Source organism: Simochromis diagramma, unplaced genomic scaffold, assembly GCF_900408965.1.
Source record: "Simochromis diagramma unplaced genomic scaffold, fSimDia1.1 OVJJ01000079.1, whole genome shotgun sequence".
NCBI classification, from domain to species: Eukaryota; Metazoa; Chordata; class Actinopteri; order Cichliformes; family Cichlidae; genus Simochromis; species Simochromis diagramma.
This window is the reverse complement of record NW_024387075.1, coordinates 5,455,507-5,470,366: the sequence shown is the minus strand read 5'-3', so window position 1 is coordinate 5,470,366 and position 14,860 is coordinate 5,455,507. Positions and strand designations below refer to the sequence as shown.

General features: G+C 40.0%; 1 protein-coding gene across 2 annotated transcripts; it reads right to left on the bottom strand.

The window, feature by feature from the left end:
• Positions 1 to 11,109: 11,109 nt before the first annotated feature.
• On the bottom strand, positions 11,110 to 13,426 carry mibp2 (muscle-specific beta 1 integrin binding protein 2). Of its 2 annotated transcripts, XM_040045675.1 has the most exons (8): positions 13,178 to 13,426; positions 12,694 to 12,784; positions 12,445 to 12,493; positions 12,032 to 12,221; positions 11,877 to 11,948; positions 11,675 to 11,781; positions 11,478 to 11,568; positions 11,110 to 11,390 (listed from the first exon to the last, which is right to left on the bottom strand). In XM_040045675.1, the coding sequence occupies exons 1-7, from the start codon at positions 13,201 to 13,203 to the stop codon at positions 11,483 to 11,485; spliced, it is 621 nt and encodes a 206-aa protein (XP_039901609.1). In that variant the 5' UTR covers positions 13,204 to 13,426; the 3' UTR covers positions 11,110 to 11,390; positions 11,478 to 11,482. The 2 variants fall into 2 exon arrangements, with proteins under 2 accessions (XP_039901609.1, XP_039901610.1); XM_040045676.1 differs by lacking the exons at positions 12,445 to 12,493; positions 13,178 to 13,426 and having other exon boundaries at positions 12,694 to 12,790.
• Between the last annotated feature and the right edge of the window lie 1,434 nt (positions 13,427 to 14,860).

Sequence of the window (14,860 nt, the reverse complement as noted above, 5' to 3'; positions counted from 1 at the left end):
TGGGCTGCACAGATACACTCACCGGCCACTTTATTAGATACACCCTTTTGCCGTTTAATTCTTCATGGCACAGATTCAAGAAGGTGCGGGAAACGTTCCTCAGAGGTTTTGGTCAGGATATGATAGCAAAACAAATATTTGTCAGGTACACATCCATGATGTCAATCTCACATTCCACTACATCCCAAAGGTGCTCTATTGGACTGAGATCTGGTGACTGTGGGGGCCATCTGAGTAGAGTGAACTCATCGTCATGTTTGACAAAGCAGTCTGAGATTATCTGAGTTATGTGACATAGTGCGTTATCCTGCTGGAGGCAGTCATGCGAAGACCAGTAGGCAGTTAATACACAGCAGGATGCTCAATCATCCGGGGACAAAGCAGGATAGATCTGTGCTTTCATGTTGTTTACATCGTCTCTGACCTTACTGATGGTTGCAGCAGAAATGCAGTCTCAATGGACCAGGCAATATTTTCCTGGTGTTTGCCTGGTGTGATCTTCTGCTGCTGCTGCCCATCTGCTTTAGTCTGTCCATTCAGACATGCTCTTCTCCATACTTTGTTGTAATGAATTTCTTTTGCCTTCCTATTAGCTCAAAGCAGTCTGGCTATTATCCTCTCCACTCTGCAATCAAGACATTTTTGCCAAGAGAACTGCCGCTCACTGAATACTTTTCGAAGCGTTCCCTGTAAACCCTAGAGATGCTCGTTTGGGAAAATCCCAGAATATCACCAGTTTCTGAAATACAGATCACCCTGTAGGGCACCCACAACCACGCCACATTCAAAGTCACTTAAATCACTTTTCTTCCAAATTCTGATGCTCACTTTGAACTTCATCAACTTTGTCATCTTAACGATATCTGCACAGATATCGTTAAGATGAGTTGCTATCTGATTGGCTGATTAAATATTTGCACTAATGAGTGGTTGTTCATGTGTACCTGACAAAGTGTCTGGTAAGTGTGTTGTGCAATTTTCCCAGCTTCTTATATCCATAAATAGAAGACAACATTTATTTTTCTTCTCACACATTTCTATATTTGGGACATTTCACTGACAAAAGAACAATTAGTGACCTTATATGAGTTGTACTAAGCATCTAAGTCCACCAGGTGTCAGCAGAGTGACAGTTAATTTACCCGGATCTGGCTCTGTGACGATGGGGCACATGTGGGACACACCCCTGCAAAGTGACTGATCCATGAATGCTTCTCTCCTTTTTTTTTTTTTGGATGTCTGCATATTCTGTGGTTTAAATGAAAACTCACAACTGAAAATTTTAATCTGTAAATGTATATTTTAAAAACCTCATCCTGTGCTGGGTTTTATCGTGCTGGCAGGTGACAATTTCTTATGGAGGACTACAAGAGCCACGCGCATCGAAATAAAGAATACTGTGCTTAAATAATGAATTGTAGAATAAATTCTGCATTTGTAAATTCATTTTTGAATTCCAATTTAATAAACTGCATTTCAAAAACCTTTTTCCATTTGCTCTTTAATAAACTGCATTTCAAAATCATTTTTGCATTTGCACTTTAATAAACTGCATTTCAAAATCCATTTCCCTTTCCTGTTCGCTCCGAGATTAGCTGCTGGATTAGCTCTTGGATTAACAATTTCCTTGCGGCTATTCAAATTAGCCACACCGTGGGATGTAAGGAGCTCTCTGATTGGTTGGACAGACACAGGCTGTCTGCTTGGATTTTTCTAGCTCATAGCTTCGCCCTGCTATGAAGCGTGTGTGCTTGTACAAAGGCCGTTCAGCCTTGGGATTTACACTCGGCTCGACATGGATATGTGAAGAATGAAGGGAGCTCAACCTCTGACTGAGTGCCTGTTTTCGCAGTCTGACCACCTGTTGAAGGTAACGTGCTAACATGGCTAACGCTAGCATCACCTCACGTAGCCCCGTTATTTTAAGGTCATTTTAGCTTATGAAAATTTTACGTCGCAGCTGTACGAGCTAGCTACGTGTTTTGTAAGCTGCTGTGCTCTTCACAAATAAAGCTGGAATCAGCTCAGACTATTAAAACCGGCACTGAGGCCTGTTACATTTATACAGTGTTAGAGCAATGGCTGCAACCTACAGCCTTTAAACTAGCGATTAAAATGCTGACAGTAAACTCGTCAGTCCAGATGTTACCACATTACTTTATGATGCTTAGAGTTAAAACAACTGAGACAGGTTGATTAAAATAACAGCTGTCAGTTCTCTCATTCCTTATATCAAGACTGGAGATCACACTACTGATTTCAGTTCATTTAATATGTGAGTGCACAGATTCATTCTCAACTGGACATAAACGATGATCAAAGGTTGTGTATATATGATGAATTCATCAAATCCCAGCCTCTAACACAGTGCGCTGAATCTTAGCTTTGAATGTCCAGTATATTCTAATCAATGCAATTTAAGCATTCACTGAACCTACAGTATCTACACCTGTGTGTTAAAGACACAGATAATGAAATGTAATTATTAATACAATATACATCATGAAAAACGAAAGCTGAAATTGATTCAGTTTGGTACTTTTCTCTGTATGCTCTGTGATTATAAAGGCCTTAAATTCTGTGATACTGTAAATGATTTTCACAGAGGTCTTAACGTAGTTAAATCACTGCTGATAGTCTGGTTGTTTATATTTTCACGTTTTTGTGTCTGTAGGGCTGTTTGATGATGATTTGGACTCCTCTGGGAGATGAGGACACACCCACATCTGTTCCATACTGCAGCCATTGATGGTGTTATGGCTCTGAGGCAGCTTTGGGCCATCAGACGCACACACTGGAAAACCTTCATGCAGGAGAGACGGCCTCAGTGATTTAGGTTCATAAGCGAGTTCAAACATTTCTGGCCTCTTATCACTTAGATTTCTTAGTCTTAAAAGTGAATGCATTTAAAGCAGGAACTGCACACCTAGCCACCAGAAGTTTGGCAGCATGAATACTGTAAAGTTTTGTAGGGTCCTTGTTAAAAATTCCACAAGCACCACACCACATTTGTCATATAAAGTTCCATTTTTTACAATACATTGTTGAAATTCTCTCCTGCATGAAGTCCAGGTGCTGGTTTTCCATGCGCGTGGCTCTTGTGGTCCTCCATAATTTCTGACTGCAAGTAACTTACTTATAGAGGCGAACAGCAGGACTGATTTTTGTTTACTGACTCTGGTCCTCACTGGTTTCTAAGACGGCCTCAACAGTCCCCACATAAACCTTAAATTGTCGCTGAACTGGTAAACACGAGACGGACAAACATTGTCTCTGTTCACATTAATTTTATATACTGTTGTCACGTACGAGGCACACACAACAGGAGTTTGTTGACAGCAAAGTAGGTTACATTCCTCTCTCTCCCAACACGACCATGAGTCTCTCCCACCTCCTTCCACTTCGCATAAAACTCTAATTTTATACTCACTACTACAGCAGGAAACTGAGTCAAAAACAACATCACTCTGTTCACACCCGCCCTGTCCTTCTCGGCCGGGGGTGAACCACAGCGTGGCAAGCATCGTGGGGTCCAGACTTAGGAGAGAGGGGCAATCCGGTTCCACACCGATGAACTGAAGTACAGTGGAAACCACAGTTTGAATATCACTTTCAGTACCTTGACTTTGATTTTATTTGACATATTTTTTGTAAATACAGTGGCTCAGTATATGGATGCCTTTTTGCAACACTAATTGCTGGTGTTTTTCGGCATTTTTCTGAAAATGGGTCATGCAAAGACCCAAAAAAAGGAGAGAGGTTATGTTTGGGATTGTGATTTATTATAAAAGAAAAAAAAAAACCTCCTCTTTGTGTAAAGAGGTTTTTGTTTGATTTATAATCAAATAATTTTTTTTTTATCCACTTAAGTGACATTTATCCCAACCTACTGAGTGGTTTTATTTTCCTATTTTGGACTCATAAAATTTGACAAAGTGAACCTGTATCCGGATCTGCTCTTGAGTAGTTAATACTTTGATTGAATGAGGCTCTGGTCTCCCAAAAGGAGAAGGATCCAGAGGTAGACGGCTATAGAGGAGCAGTGGTTTCCGGGGCTGAGCTCTGTTCCCTGCAGGCATTTGGTTTAAACTTGTCTCTGCTTTTAGAAACTTGGCCGTCAGGAAAAACATAACACCCCCCCTCCTTCACAAAGCCGCAAGCGAGTCACAGACTGGAGCAACAGCAGATGATGCTGTAGCGTGCAGCCTTCCTGTCTAAGTAAACAGTGATTCAGACGGATGAGGAGTGGGAGGCTGTGGTTTGCTCCAGCCTGGCAGCACCAAGCCTCTCCCAGCTCCACCACAACAGGATATGGTCCGTGGGCCCACACTGGCCATGGTTGCTTCATAATATTGTCTTCTCCAGCTTTTACCATTTGGTTTGCCTGGTAATATTCATGCACGCTGACTACCATGTGAGAAGCTGGACCCATGTTTCTGGAAAATATATCTCACTGTGGTGTTTTTGACCAAAGTGACAGTGAGTGAGGTTACTTTCCCTTCTCATCTGTGTCTTATATAACTCTACATACGCAAGTCTGGATAAGTGGGCACGGAGAAGATTAGTAATTAGGTTTCTGTGACTCAACAGATGGTACAGTGCAGATTTTAAGCACAACAGTTTACTATGTAACCACCGCATCTTTCCAAAACAGTAATTTTCAAACATATTTCAACTTTATGCTTTGATGGGAAGGAAGAAAATGTCATAACTCAGTGATAATTTTATAAAGTGTTTTGTTTCTATGCTATGGCTTACTCAACTCAGCCAGAGCAAGATGTCCTTCATCTTAGTCCACAAACTTTATATGACTGTCTTGGCTGACCGCTGGCTTGCCAGTAACGATTTTATATGCGATGAGCTGATAAAATAAACAGACAACCTACTGGAGCATTACATAATGAAAGTGTCGATTGTCGGCTGTTCCTCTTTGTGAAAGTTTCACTGCTGGGATTTTACCAGTGAGAGGCTTGCTGTGTTTAGTGATATGAAACATGAAAAGCTTCACTTACATGTGAAAAAGGAAGCTTTCATGAGATTCTGTGTAATCCTGTGAAAAACTAATATGCCCTTTCTACCTCCACAGGAATAAGGGGGTAAATGTCAGCTATGTGCTGCTAATTATATGCACTTGATTAACTGATCACCAGCAAGTGTGAGCACCTCTATAAGTGCAGATGTTTTTGATGTTTACTGGTCTGGAGCTTTAGGTGTGTGTTAACACAATCTCAGAAAATTCACCTCAACTTTGCATTGTGAAAAAGCTCAAGAGCTGCATTTCAGATTCGACGGGCCTCGGTTAGCATGTTAAATGTTAAAGTTCATGACAATAAAATTAGAAAAGAGGAAGCTTCTTCTCTCTAAAAAGAGAATGACAGCACATCTTAGGTTTGCATGTAAACAAACCACAAGACGTCCTTTAGACAGATGAGACCAAAGAAGAGATGTTTAGCCATAATGTACAGCACCACATTTAGCAAAAACCACACACAGCACATCAGCACAAACACCTCATACCAGCTGTCAAACACAGAAATGCAAGGGGTGGTAAAGCTTGTTTTAAATCCAAGGGGCACCTTGCAATCACTGAGTTAATAACAAAGTACTCTAAAGTCAAATGTTAGACCACCTGTGTGACAACTGACATTTGGATCAAACCGGGTCATGCAGCAGAGCTATGATATCGGCAGCAAATCTACAACAGAATGGCTAAAAAAGATAAGTCCAGACCTAAATACTGTGGTGGGTGGGACTCTGAGAGAGGTGTGCATAACTAATGATAACAGGCCTCAATCAATTGAAGCAACTTTGTAAGAGATGTGAGAGACTGGTGAAGTCATACAGGACACCATTACTTTGAGTTAATACTGCTAAAAGTGCTTTGTTTTTCACAGAACTGTGAAAGCTTTTTTGCCACATGTCTGTAGATTTTATTAATATTTACCAAAACAAACATTAACATGCAAAAGCAATATACATGGTAGCATCTACCTTTAAGCATACCTATAATATTATACGTTATTGCCTCATGTGCCAAATAAGTAAAATCAGCTGATGGAGCTGTTGGAAAAATCTAACTTTGTTTTTTGTTGGGGTTTTTTTTTTTTTTTCTTCAGTTGTAAAAATCCAAAAATGACAGCCAGTGCAAATGCTTTTAAGCTGGGCATTTTGCCTGTACCTTCATTACAGTAAAAAATCAAAAACAAACTCAGTGGATTCACTGAACCTCTATACTGTAATAAATTTCCCTTTGAAGTTGCAGCACAGTTATGGGAATGCTGCCATAATATTTGACATTCCCACCAACACCCTGAAGCTGGACCCAGGCTGGTCCTGATTAATCACCATGGGAGTTTCAACCATCAAAGTCTAAACACTACAGAGCAGAACTAGCCATTATAATAACTCTAAATTAATGATTTGGACTTTCACATTTTCTACTTGCTAAAGGAAAATGACTGTACTGTAGCCTACACATCCAGTTTTTAGTTGTATTTACTAGGAGGTGAGCATTGCTGTACAAAATTTCCTGCATTTATACAATGTTTTTACATTTTGTTAGTAGATTATTATTGCTTTTAGTAAATACTACTTCTAGCACCTATCTGCTGTAGAAACAGCAGTACAGCGTCTACAGTTTGAGTACCTAATGTAACGCTGGGGTTAACGGGTGGCTTGTTGTGTCTGCACTGTGGTATAATTTCTTCCAAGGTTAGTTCTGCTCAGTGTAAACACAGACATAGTTGTTGAACCACAGTAGATGTTTTTACTTCAAGCCTTCAGGTGCAACTTGAACCTTGCAGCAACAGCTCGCTGCCACGCTGGTCACATTTTCAAAACAAATGCTTGCAACAATCCCAAATGCCACTAAAAGGGTTTATGGCACAAATGGCTGGTTTCATGGGCTCCTCGGAGACTGCAGTAAAAGAGGTAAATATAGAAACAACTGGTAGGCTGAAAATAAGGCTTTAAAGAGTGAAGCTGTGGTGAAGGGAAAGGGTGATTTGATTAAATGAATGTGCCCTGTTCTTGTTGTTTTCTTTGGTTGGGAATAGACAACAACGCTGCGAGAGAGACAAAGAGATAGTTTTGAGACAGGCAGCCGCAGAGGTACAGTCACCTCTTCTGGCAGGGTGGTTAGCGGTTGGACGGCTGTGTCCTGTCTGACCTGTGTGAGGTGGAGATGTGATAATACAAACCTGAAGTTAGAGGTCTGGAGGGAATTTATAGGGTTTTTTATATGCTCTATTTGAGTCGACCACAGACGTCTGCTGCTTCCTCTGCTTTTAGGATGCACTTTGGAGAGGTGCGTAAGGAGACAGAGCAAGTGACGGGTACAGAAGACGCACACACACCCAGACAGAAAAGCAGGCATACAAAAACTTTCACACGCACACACACAAACAAAATCCAGCAAGAACCAGTACTGCAACCCTCCTAACCTTTTGTGCGGTGGCTTGTGTGGTTTGGAAAACTCCAGGGTGTGTTGCAGTCCAATGGCAGTAGGAGTGTCAGAAGATGATGTCCTCTCTTCTCACACAGCCTTTCTATTAGCGCTGTATCTGAATACGAGGAGTTCACTGCAGCTGTAAGTTATAGATTCACTGGCCACTTCACTTTGCAACACCTGTTCAGCCAATCACACAGCAGCAACTCAGTGGATTTAGGCATGTAGACATGGTCAAGACGAACTGTTGTTGTCAGATGGGCTGGCCTGAGTGATTTATATCCTGCTGATCTGCTGGGATTTCCCCACATGATCATCACTAAAGTTTACAGAGAATGGTGAGCAAAGGAGAAAATATCCAGTGAGGGCCAGGTCTATGGGTGAAAATGCATTTTTGATGTCAGAGGAGAATGGCTACTTGTTAGAGCCAAGCACAAGGTCATCTGTGAATGCACATCACATCAAATCTGAAGCAATTGTGTGATGCTGTCATGCCATTATGGGCCAAAATCTCTGAGGAATGTTTCCATCTCCTTCTAGAATATGCTCCATGAAGAATTAAGGCAGTTCTGAAGGTAAAAGTGGGTTAAACCCAGTACTAGTAAGGTGTACCTAATGAAATGGCCAGTGAGTGTATTTGTACTTCACATTATTGCAACAATGTATAACATAAACTGGGAAATGTATTTCCTGAGAGTAAGAATCTCTTTTGTGAGAGTGTCCTGGACCAAGATAAGCACAAAAGTCCTCCAACTGAATTTGTGTGTCAAAATTTCAGACACAATTTTTTTCTCCACATTTAATTTTTATTTAAAATTTTTGTCACCCATAAACAGTCCAAATTTAGACCTGAGATTTTGCACTTAAAGTAAAAAGAAGTATAACAGTAAATCAGCTCACTACAAACTTCACTTCTGAAGGAAAAGGGGGGCTCAACTCTGCACCAGTAGAGCTTGTTAGTTTTTGGTTGTCCTTGACTTGCCAGTCACTTTGTTTTGTAAAGTGAGGAAAGCCATGGAAATGTAAATGCCACCATGCCTCAGTTCAGATTTGAGAAAACGTCTCATTTTTTCCCAGGCAGGCCCTGCCCGCAACAATCAAGAGTTATGTAACTGCTTATCTCCCACAGCCAGGTCTAGACTGACTCACTTACACCCATTCTAAAACAGGTTTGCTACTTCTTGAGGAAATTGACACCATCTATGAAATGATTCTTGGCATCATTTCGTGCCAGGCTGACCCATTTGAGGACATTAGTACACAGAGTACACTGACAGCGAGACTCTCACACAGAGAATTTTCAAATACTGATATCTCTGCCTGTGACTTTGCACACAATGTCAGACTTCCTGCCTCAGAAAGTCTGGTCCAAGCTAAGGAATTGCATTGTAAATGGATGGGATGAATTATTATGGGTTTTGCCCTGCATGAAACCAGGAAATTCCCAAGAAGTGTAGGATTGTAATGAGATCTCCCACTCACTATCTCTCCTGCTCTCTCTCTCTCTCTCTCTGACCCCTCAATGCCCATGAATGAACATTTGAACATACTGGTTTGAATGCACTGATCTTCTAGTAGGAGGAAGAATTGAAGCAAAGATTATTTTTGAAGTTTAAATGGCATAAATCAAATATTCTAAATGAATGTATGAAGCTTTTCGCTGAAAAAAAATCACAACAATCAAAACCAAAATGAGGGGAAGTTTAAGCAGACTGAAGAGTGTATGGAGGCCATCGATGTCGATAAATACAACAATAAAACATGAAATCTATAATAAAATCTAACACACAGCTTGTAAGAGCCTAATTCACCTCCTCTGGGGTTGTTCAGTGCAGCTGCTTTTTAACCTCAAAAAACCATAAAAGCTGCTTTGTACCATGCGCTCAGGCCTTCATGCATGCTTGTAGTATAATATCAACATGTCTGTTTCATTCCACAATAACACACTGGACACTGGGGAAACAGTGACTACTAAAGGGAAAAGATTTATGACGACAGATCTAAAAATATAATTCAGTTTGTTTCAAAAGGCTGGTTAGTTTAACATCAGGGTAAACGGCTCCTTTTGTACAATGAGTCATATTTTTTAACCAATCCAAAGGATATTGAAAAGGAGCTTTCTGCACAATAACTGCAAACGATGAGACGACGACTCGACACTGACAAAGAGGGGGAAAAAAGCACTTCTCACATTTCTCTGACCTACATAATGCCTCCATACATTCCTTCAGCCACATTACATAACGTGTGGAGTGACTCAGAGAGGCCCAGAGGACACACCCAGCTCAGATAGTTCTTCTGCTGAATTAGATTTCATCAGCTGTAATAGAAGTACAACACTCTGTATTGACTCGTGCACATTATATAGGCCTGTTTATAAAACATTAGGGAAATGATTCATATCATTTCTCTCGAGTTTTTCCTTTTCAATTTTCAAAAGCAAAAGGAAAACTTTCTGAGACTTTTAGGGAACATCTTTTTTTTGCTTCAAAAAAATTACATAGAAAGATGTGGGTTAAGTCCATATGTGGCTACACAATTTCTATTATTCCTATTTTTATTATTCAAAGTGCACATTAAATAAGTATCATTTGAAATCTTTAAACGTAGCTAACAATCTGTGTTAGCTAACAGTCTGTAGGGGTCTTTATATGAAGGTCGATGTTTCTGTAAATGTGTAATTAGCACTACTTGTTTAAACTCAGTCATGGGTTTTTATTCTTTGTTGGATTTTTAATATAATTTTGACACATCTATAAAAGCTGGAAAATAACATCAAAATTTCCTACATTTGCTAAACATGGGGGAAAACTGAAGTTTGTTTATAGGATAAGGTATAAAAACGTTAAAAATGAGTGACTGGGCCCAATTACTGATCACTAAGTGTAAGGTTTATACAGGATCTAAATTAACAGTACTGGCAATTACCAGTTTTTCTATGAGGCGTCCAATGTGTCGCCTCAAATTTGGACATAAGATACATTCAGTTTGCTTTCCTCATAAATAACATTACTGGTATTTACATTTCTAAAATATTTAATTCCTAAGATGTTTCTTTTTTATGACAGGTGGTTAATACATTTGTTAAGCACCGTAGATGTTTAAGATTTTAGTAGGACATAAGTAAAAAATGCATAGTGCTTTTTGTATAGTGCATTTTTTTTTTAATAATCAAAAACACTTTTAAAACAACCTCCGCTCACTAATGTGCTTAAGAAACAAACTATAGCATATACTCAAAAACATGATCTGTGTGCCTTACACCATTGTCCAATCTGACACTGCATGTTTTTTCCTAAATGGGACTGTTTTCAGCCGTTTATTCATGCGATTTGTTACACGAACCCATTTAATCAGTAAAACTTCAAAGTTATGTAATTGAGTTTAATCTGTATGAAAGAAGAGTCCAAATGTGTGTGAATTTGGATAAGCTGTACTCAAAAGCTGAACTCACGAGGAGAGTCCCTCTTATCGTTTGCACCAACTGTTGCCTGGGAGCAAGATAGAGAAAGCTAAATGTGCCCATCTAAGCAGCTACTCAATGTTCCTGGTGTATAGTTTAAATAACCAATTTAAAGTTAAACACTTCAGAATTCACAAAGTTCCATTTTGCAACAGCTGAAGTGGGAGTGTCGTGTTCTAAAAATAATCAGTACACGTTGTAATTGGCAGGAGGATCATTTATTGACATACGCAACTTGAGTGCAACCATCCTGTTAACAAATCCATCAATTCTCTTTGGAGTGTACTCTGTATCAAAGCAATAAATACGATCGATATAAAATCATGCCAGCATCATATGCTGAAAGGTAAACATTTACAAAATAACAAAAAAACAAAAAAACATAGCACTCTGATAAATGAGCTGCCAGGTGGAAACTTAAGGCAAGGCGGTCTTCAGCTTGCAGATTGATTATATGATCCTTTTAGCCAATCAGATGATCTGCAATACAGAAAGTACACAAAATCAGTAACAGAAGTTTACATATAAAAGAGTTTTTGTTGCTATATAATTACAGGATTTTAATACTTTTGTTAGAGAGACTTCTGGATGTTATTCAGGATGTCGCCATAGACAAAGTTGAACAGCGCCTCCTTTGACTTGGTTCCGTCCAGCTGCACTGTAAGAGGATACACACACATTTAATCAGTGTGGTCAGCCTTTATGGGACAAAGCACCACACATGGTTACAACATTTACAGTAATAAAAAACGAAATCAACTTACCAACATCAACAGCTGATGCCTCCATGATGTTCTTATGTTTCAGGTACATGGGCCAGACGTGGCCGTCAAAAAGGCCAGGTGGGTCTGGTACCAGGTAGTTTCTTGAGCTGCAGAATGACACAAGACCAGTTAAAAAAAAAAAGATTAAGCTACAGCTGCATGGATGGCAAACACATGTGAAGAACAACACTAGAGCACTTACCACCTCCTCTTTTTGCATTCTTCATATGGGATGGAAATAAAGTAGCGTTGGTTCAGCACGTCGATCAAAGGTCTGCAACAGGTACAGATGAATTGGTGTCATTTGACTTCGAGAACAAGCACTTAACTCACATGTAGCTAAGCACAGATTCTTACTCGTAGGTGTAAAGCAAGAAGCCTTCCACAATAAGGATGTGAGTCTCCTCATCCTCCTTGCGGTCAGACTTTGGCACGATCTCAGAATCCAGGGTGTTATTAACGCCATGAGACTTCTCAAACTTCACCGGGTTCTCCAGCCACGCATAGATGGTACTCATCATAGCCTCCATGTCCAGAGCAGTGATGACTGAAGAGATGGCAGAGGGGAAGAAGGAAGAAAAAAAAACAGAAGTGTGCAGAAAGTTGCAAAAAAGAAAACAAGTGAGAAACACATGTTCAAACTCCCAGATTTCATTTACATTGCATGCACGTTAGGAATGAAACACAACATTAAGGTTGAGTCATACACGCAAAACACAAACACACACAGACACCCACACACAAAGCCCTTCATAAAAACCCAGGCTTACCATCGTACTGCTTAAAGCCATCTTCACCAACTTCAATCTGATCTTGGGGCTGAAACATACATTGATGAGATGTACCCAGGTACATTCCACTAATGCTACACTCTGCTATATGGAAGGCGCTAGATTTTTTTTTGTTTGTTTGTTTGTTTTTTTAACAATACACACACTGTGTCAAACTGCTACCCAGAGCAGTCTCTTTGGTGAACTATATCCAAAATTCAAAGATATGGAGATATGCATGTGGCTCACCTTGAAGAAGTCATCCTGATGTACCACGCAACAGTTGGGCAGGTTCTTGATCAGTCTGTTGGTGAGGGTGGTTTTCCCTCCGTTGGTTACACTACAGGGGAAGAAAAGGAATTAAAATGAATGAAGTGTGGTTGATGTAAAATAGAGCATGGGTTGCGGGATCATTTTAAGGTAATAGGCAGCCATATTTCCTCGTTAATTACTCATCTAATGCATTTTAACGTGTAATGTCAGGGCTGCCGGGTGCATGGTGTACTCGGCTATATTACATGCTTACAACGTTAGCTATTATTCATAAATTACCACATGGTTAGTTTAATATTTACAGAACCCAATGAGTGGCAATCGAAATGTTATAACGTTACGGTTCGATCAAAAAGCCATACCGGATGTAATGACCGCCGTCCCCACGTGTGACGGCCTTACAAGGCCTACAAGGTTGCTTAGCTTAGCTTAGCTTAGCCATTCATCGTCTAGTACTCACCCGCCAATACCGATGATGTACTTCATGTTTCCGTAAGTAGCCGAGAGGTCAAAACGTCAATAAAACCGGGTCAGGAGCACAGTGATCAGACGAGAAGAAGCTTAAAAAGAGAAGGTTGCAGCAGGAAACGTCAACTACTTGATTCCTCCATGGTACTTGAGTTGAGTGAGTAAGGTAAGAGCGGAGGAGACGGGCTGTCACGCGCACACGGTCTTCCACCAAAGAGGACCTTGGTTCTCTGTCGCTTCTACACATACCGGAGGGAGCCACGCGATTGGCTATTTAAACACTTCGAGTTGGCCGGAGGCGTAAGTGCTTCTATTCTCAGCCAATCAGAAGCGGAATAGAGGTAGCGTCAACTTCTTTATTTTAATCTTAATTTAACTGTTTCTGGTCTGCAGTATACGATTAAACTATACTATTTCATCTTAATTTAACCAGCTATATTAATGTTTACATGACGTCACAGCTATCGTGAATGCGAGCCGCTAATATTGTCAACTTCGATGGAAAAGGTTCCTACATGAAACTGCTCGGTGAAGGATTTTTTCTCTCTCAAATCCCTATTTTATGGAAATAGACACTGCCGCTAGGTTTTTTGAATGTATTCTTTTAGTTTTTTGAACTTTACAAGGCAAGTGCCATTTAATTTTAATCACGAGAAGAAACATCTCAAACCAGGAAAGTCTAGCTAGTTACAGAGTTATTACAGGACCCAGGAAAGCATACCTTTTTAATGTTACTGCCCCTTTTACATTTTTTTTTTTTTACATAAAGATAATAAAAAAATAATACGTTTTATTTCTAGGTCCATTTCAAAGCCCAAAAGCAGTTTACATTAGTATAGCAATTTAAAAACATATGCACAATGAAATGACAATAAAACCAAAAATTAAAATAACAAAAAACTATTTTAAAATAAGTGGTCATGGTAACAATGAGGTAACAGAAGTGATACATTTTTTTTTATCCAGCATAACCTTTTGATGCATCACATGTGCACTAGTTGTAAAGAGTTTTAACTTAGATGAACTTCTGCACAGTACTGTAATATAATATCAGCTACAAGTCATATGAACGCTTTCCACTGAATTCCTGATTTTTATCATAAGCACCATGGCATAATCAATATCATCACCTTTAAGATATGATAGACGGAGTCCTAGTGCACACTATGCCACTTCACTGAGTTATAGAAGGTGTAAAATCACCATAAAGACAGAAAGCACTTTACAGAAAGTGCCTCATTGGTAGCATTTCACTTATCTAATGAGAGAAGACAGAGGCTCTTTGAGTAACTGGGGCTGACAGACGCGTGACTTTAGGGCAACTGGTGGAAGATGAACTCTCCAATTATTTCCCATTTCCCGCTTTCTTTTACAGATTTTCTTTCATAACCTTGTGGCATATATATATATACATATATATATATATATATAAAAAACCACCCAGCACGCCCCTGCGGGCGGTTTATCCTTCAAGCTCGGGTCCTCTACCAGAGGCCTGGGAGCTTGAGGGTCCTGCGCAGTATCTTAGCTGTTCCCAGGACTGCGCTCTTCTGGACAGAGATCTCCGATGTTGTTCCCGGGATCTGCTGGAGCCACTCGCCTAGCTTGGGAGTCATCGCACCCTAGTGCTCCGATTACCACGGGACCACCATTACCTCACCCTCCACAGTCATCT

Excerpts from the sequence above, each read along its gene's own strand:
- mibp2 (XM_040045675.1), bottom strand. The coding sequence starts at position 13,203 with ATGAAGTACATCATCGGTATTGGCGG. Across the intron at positions 12,222-12,444 it reads TGGCTTTAAGCAGTACGATG|TCATCACTGCTCTGGACATG; the intron begins GTAAGCCTGGGT and ends CCATCTCTTCAG. Across the intron at positions 11,569-11,674 it reads GGCATCAGCTGTTGATGTTG|TGCAGCTGGACGGAACCAAG; the intron begins GTAAGTTGATTT and ends ATCCTCTTACAG.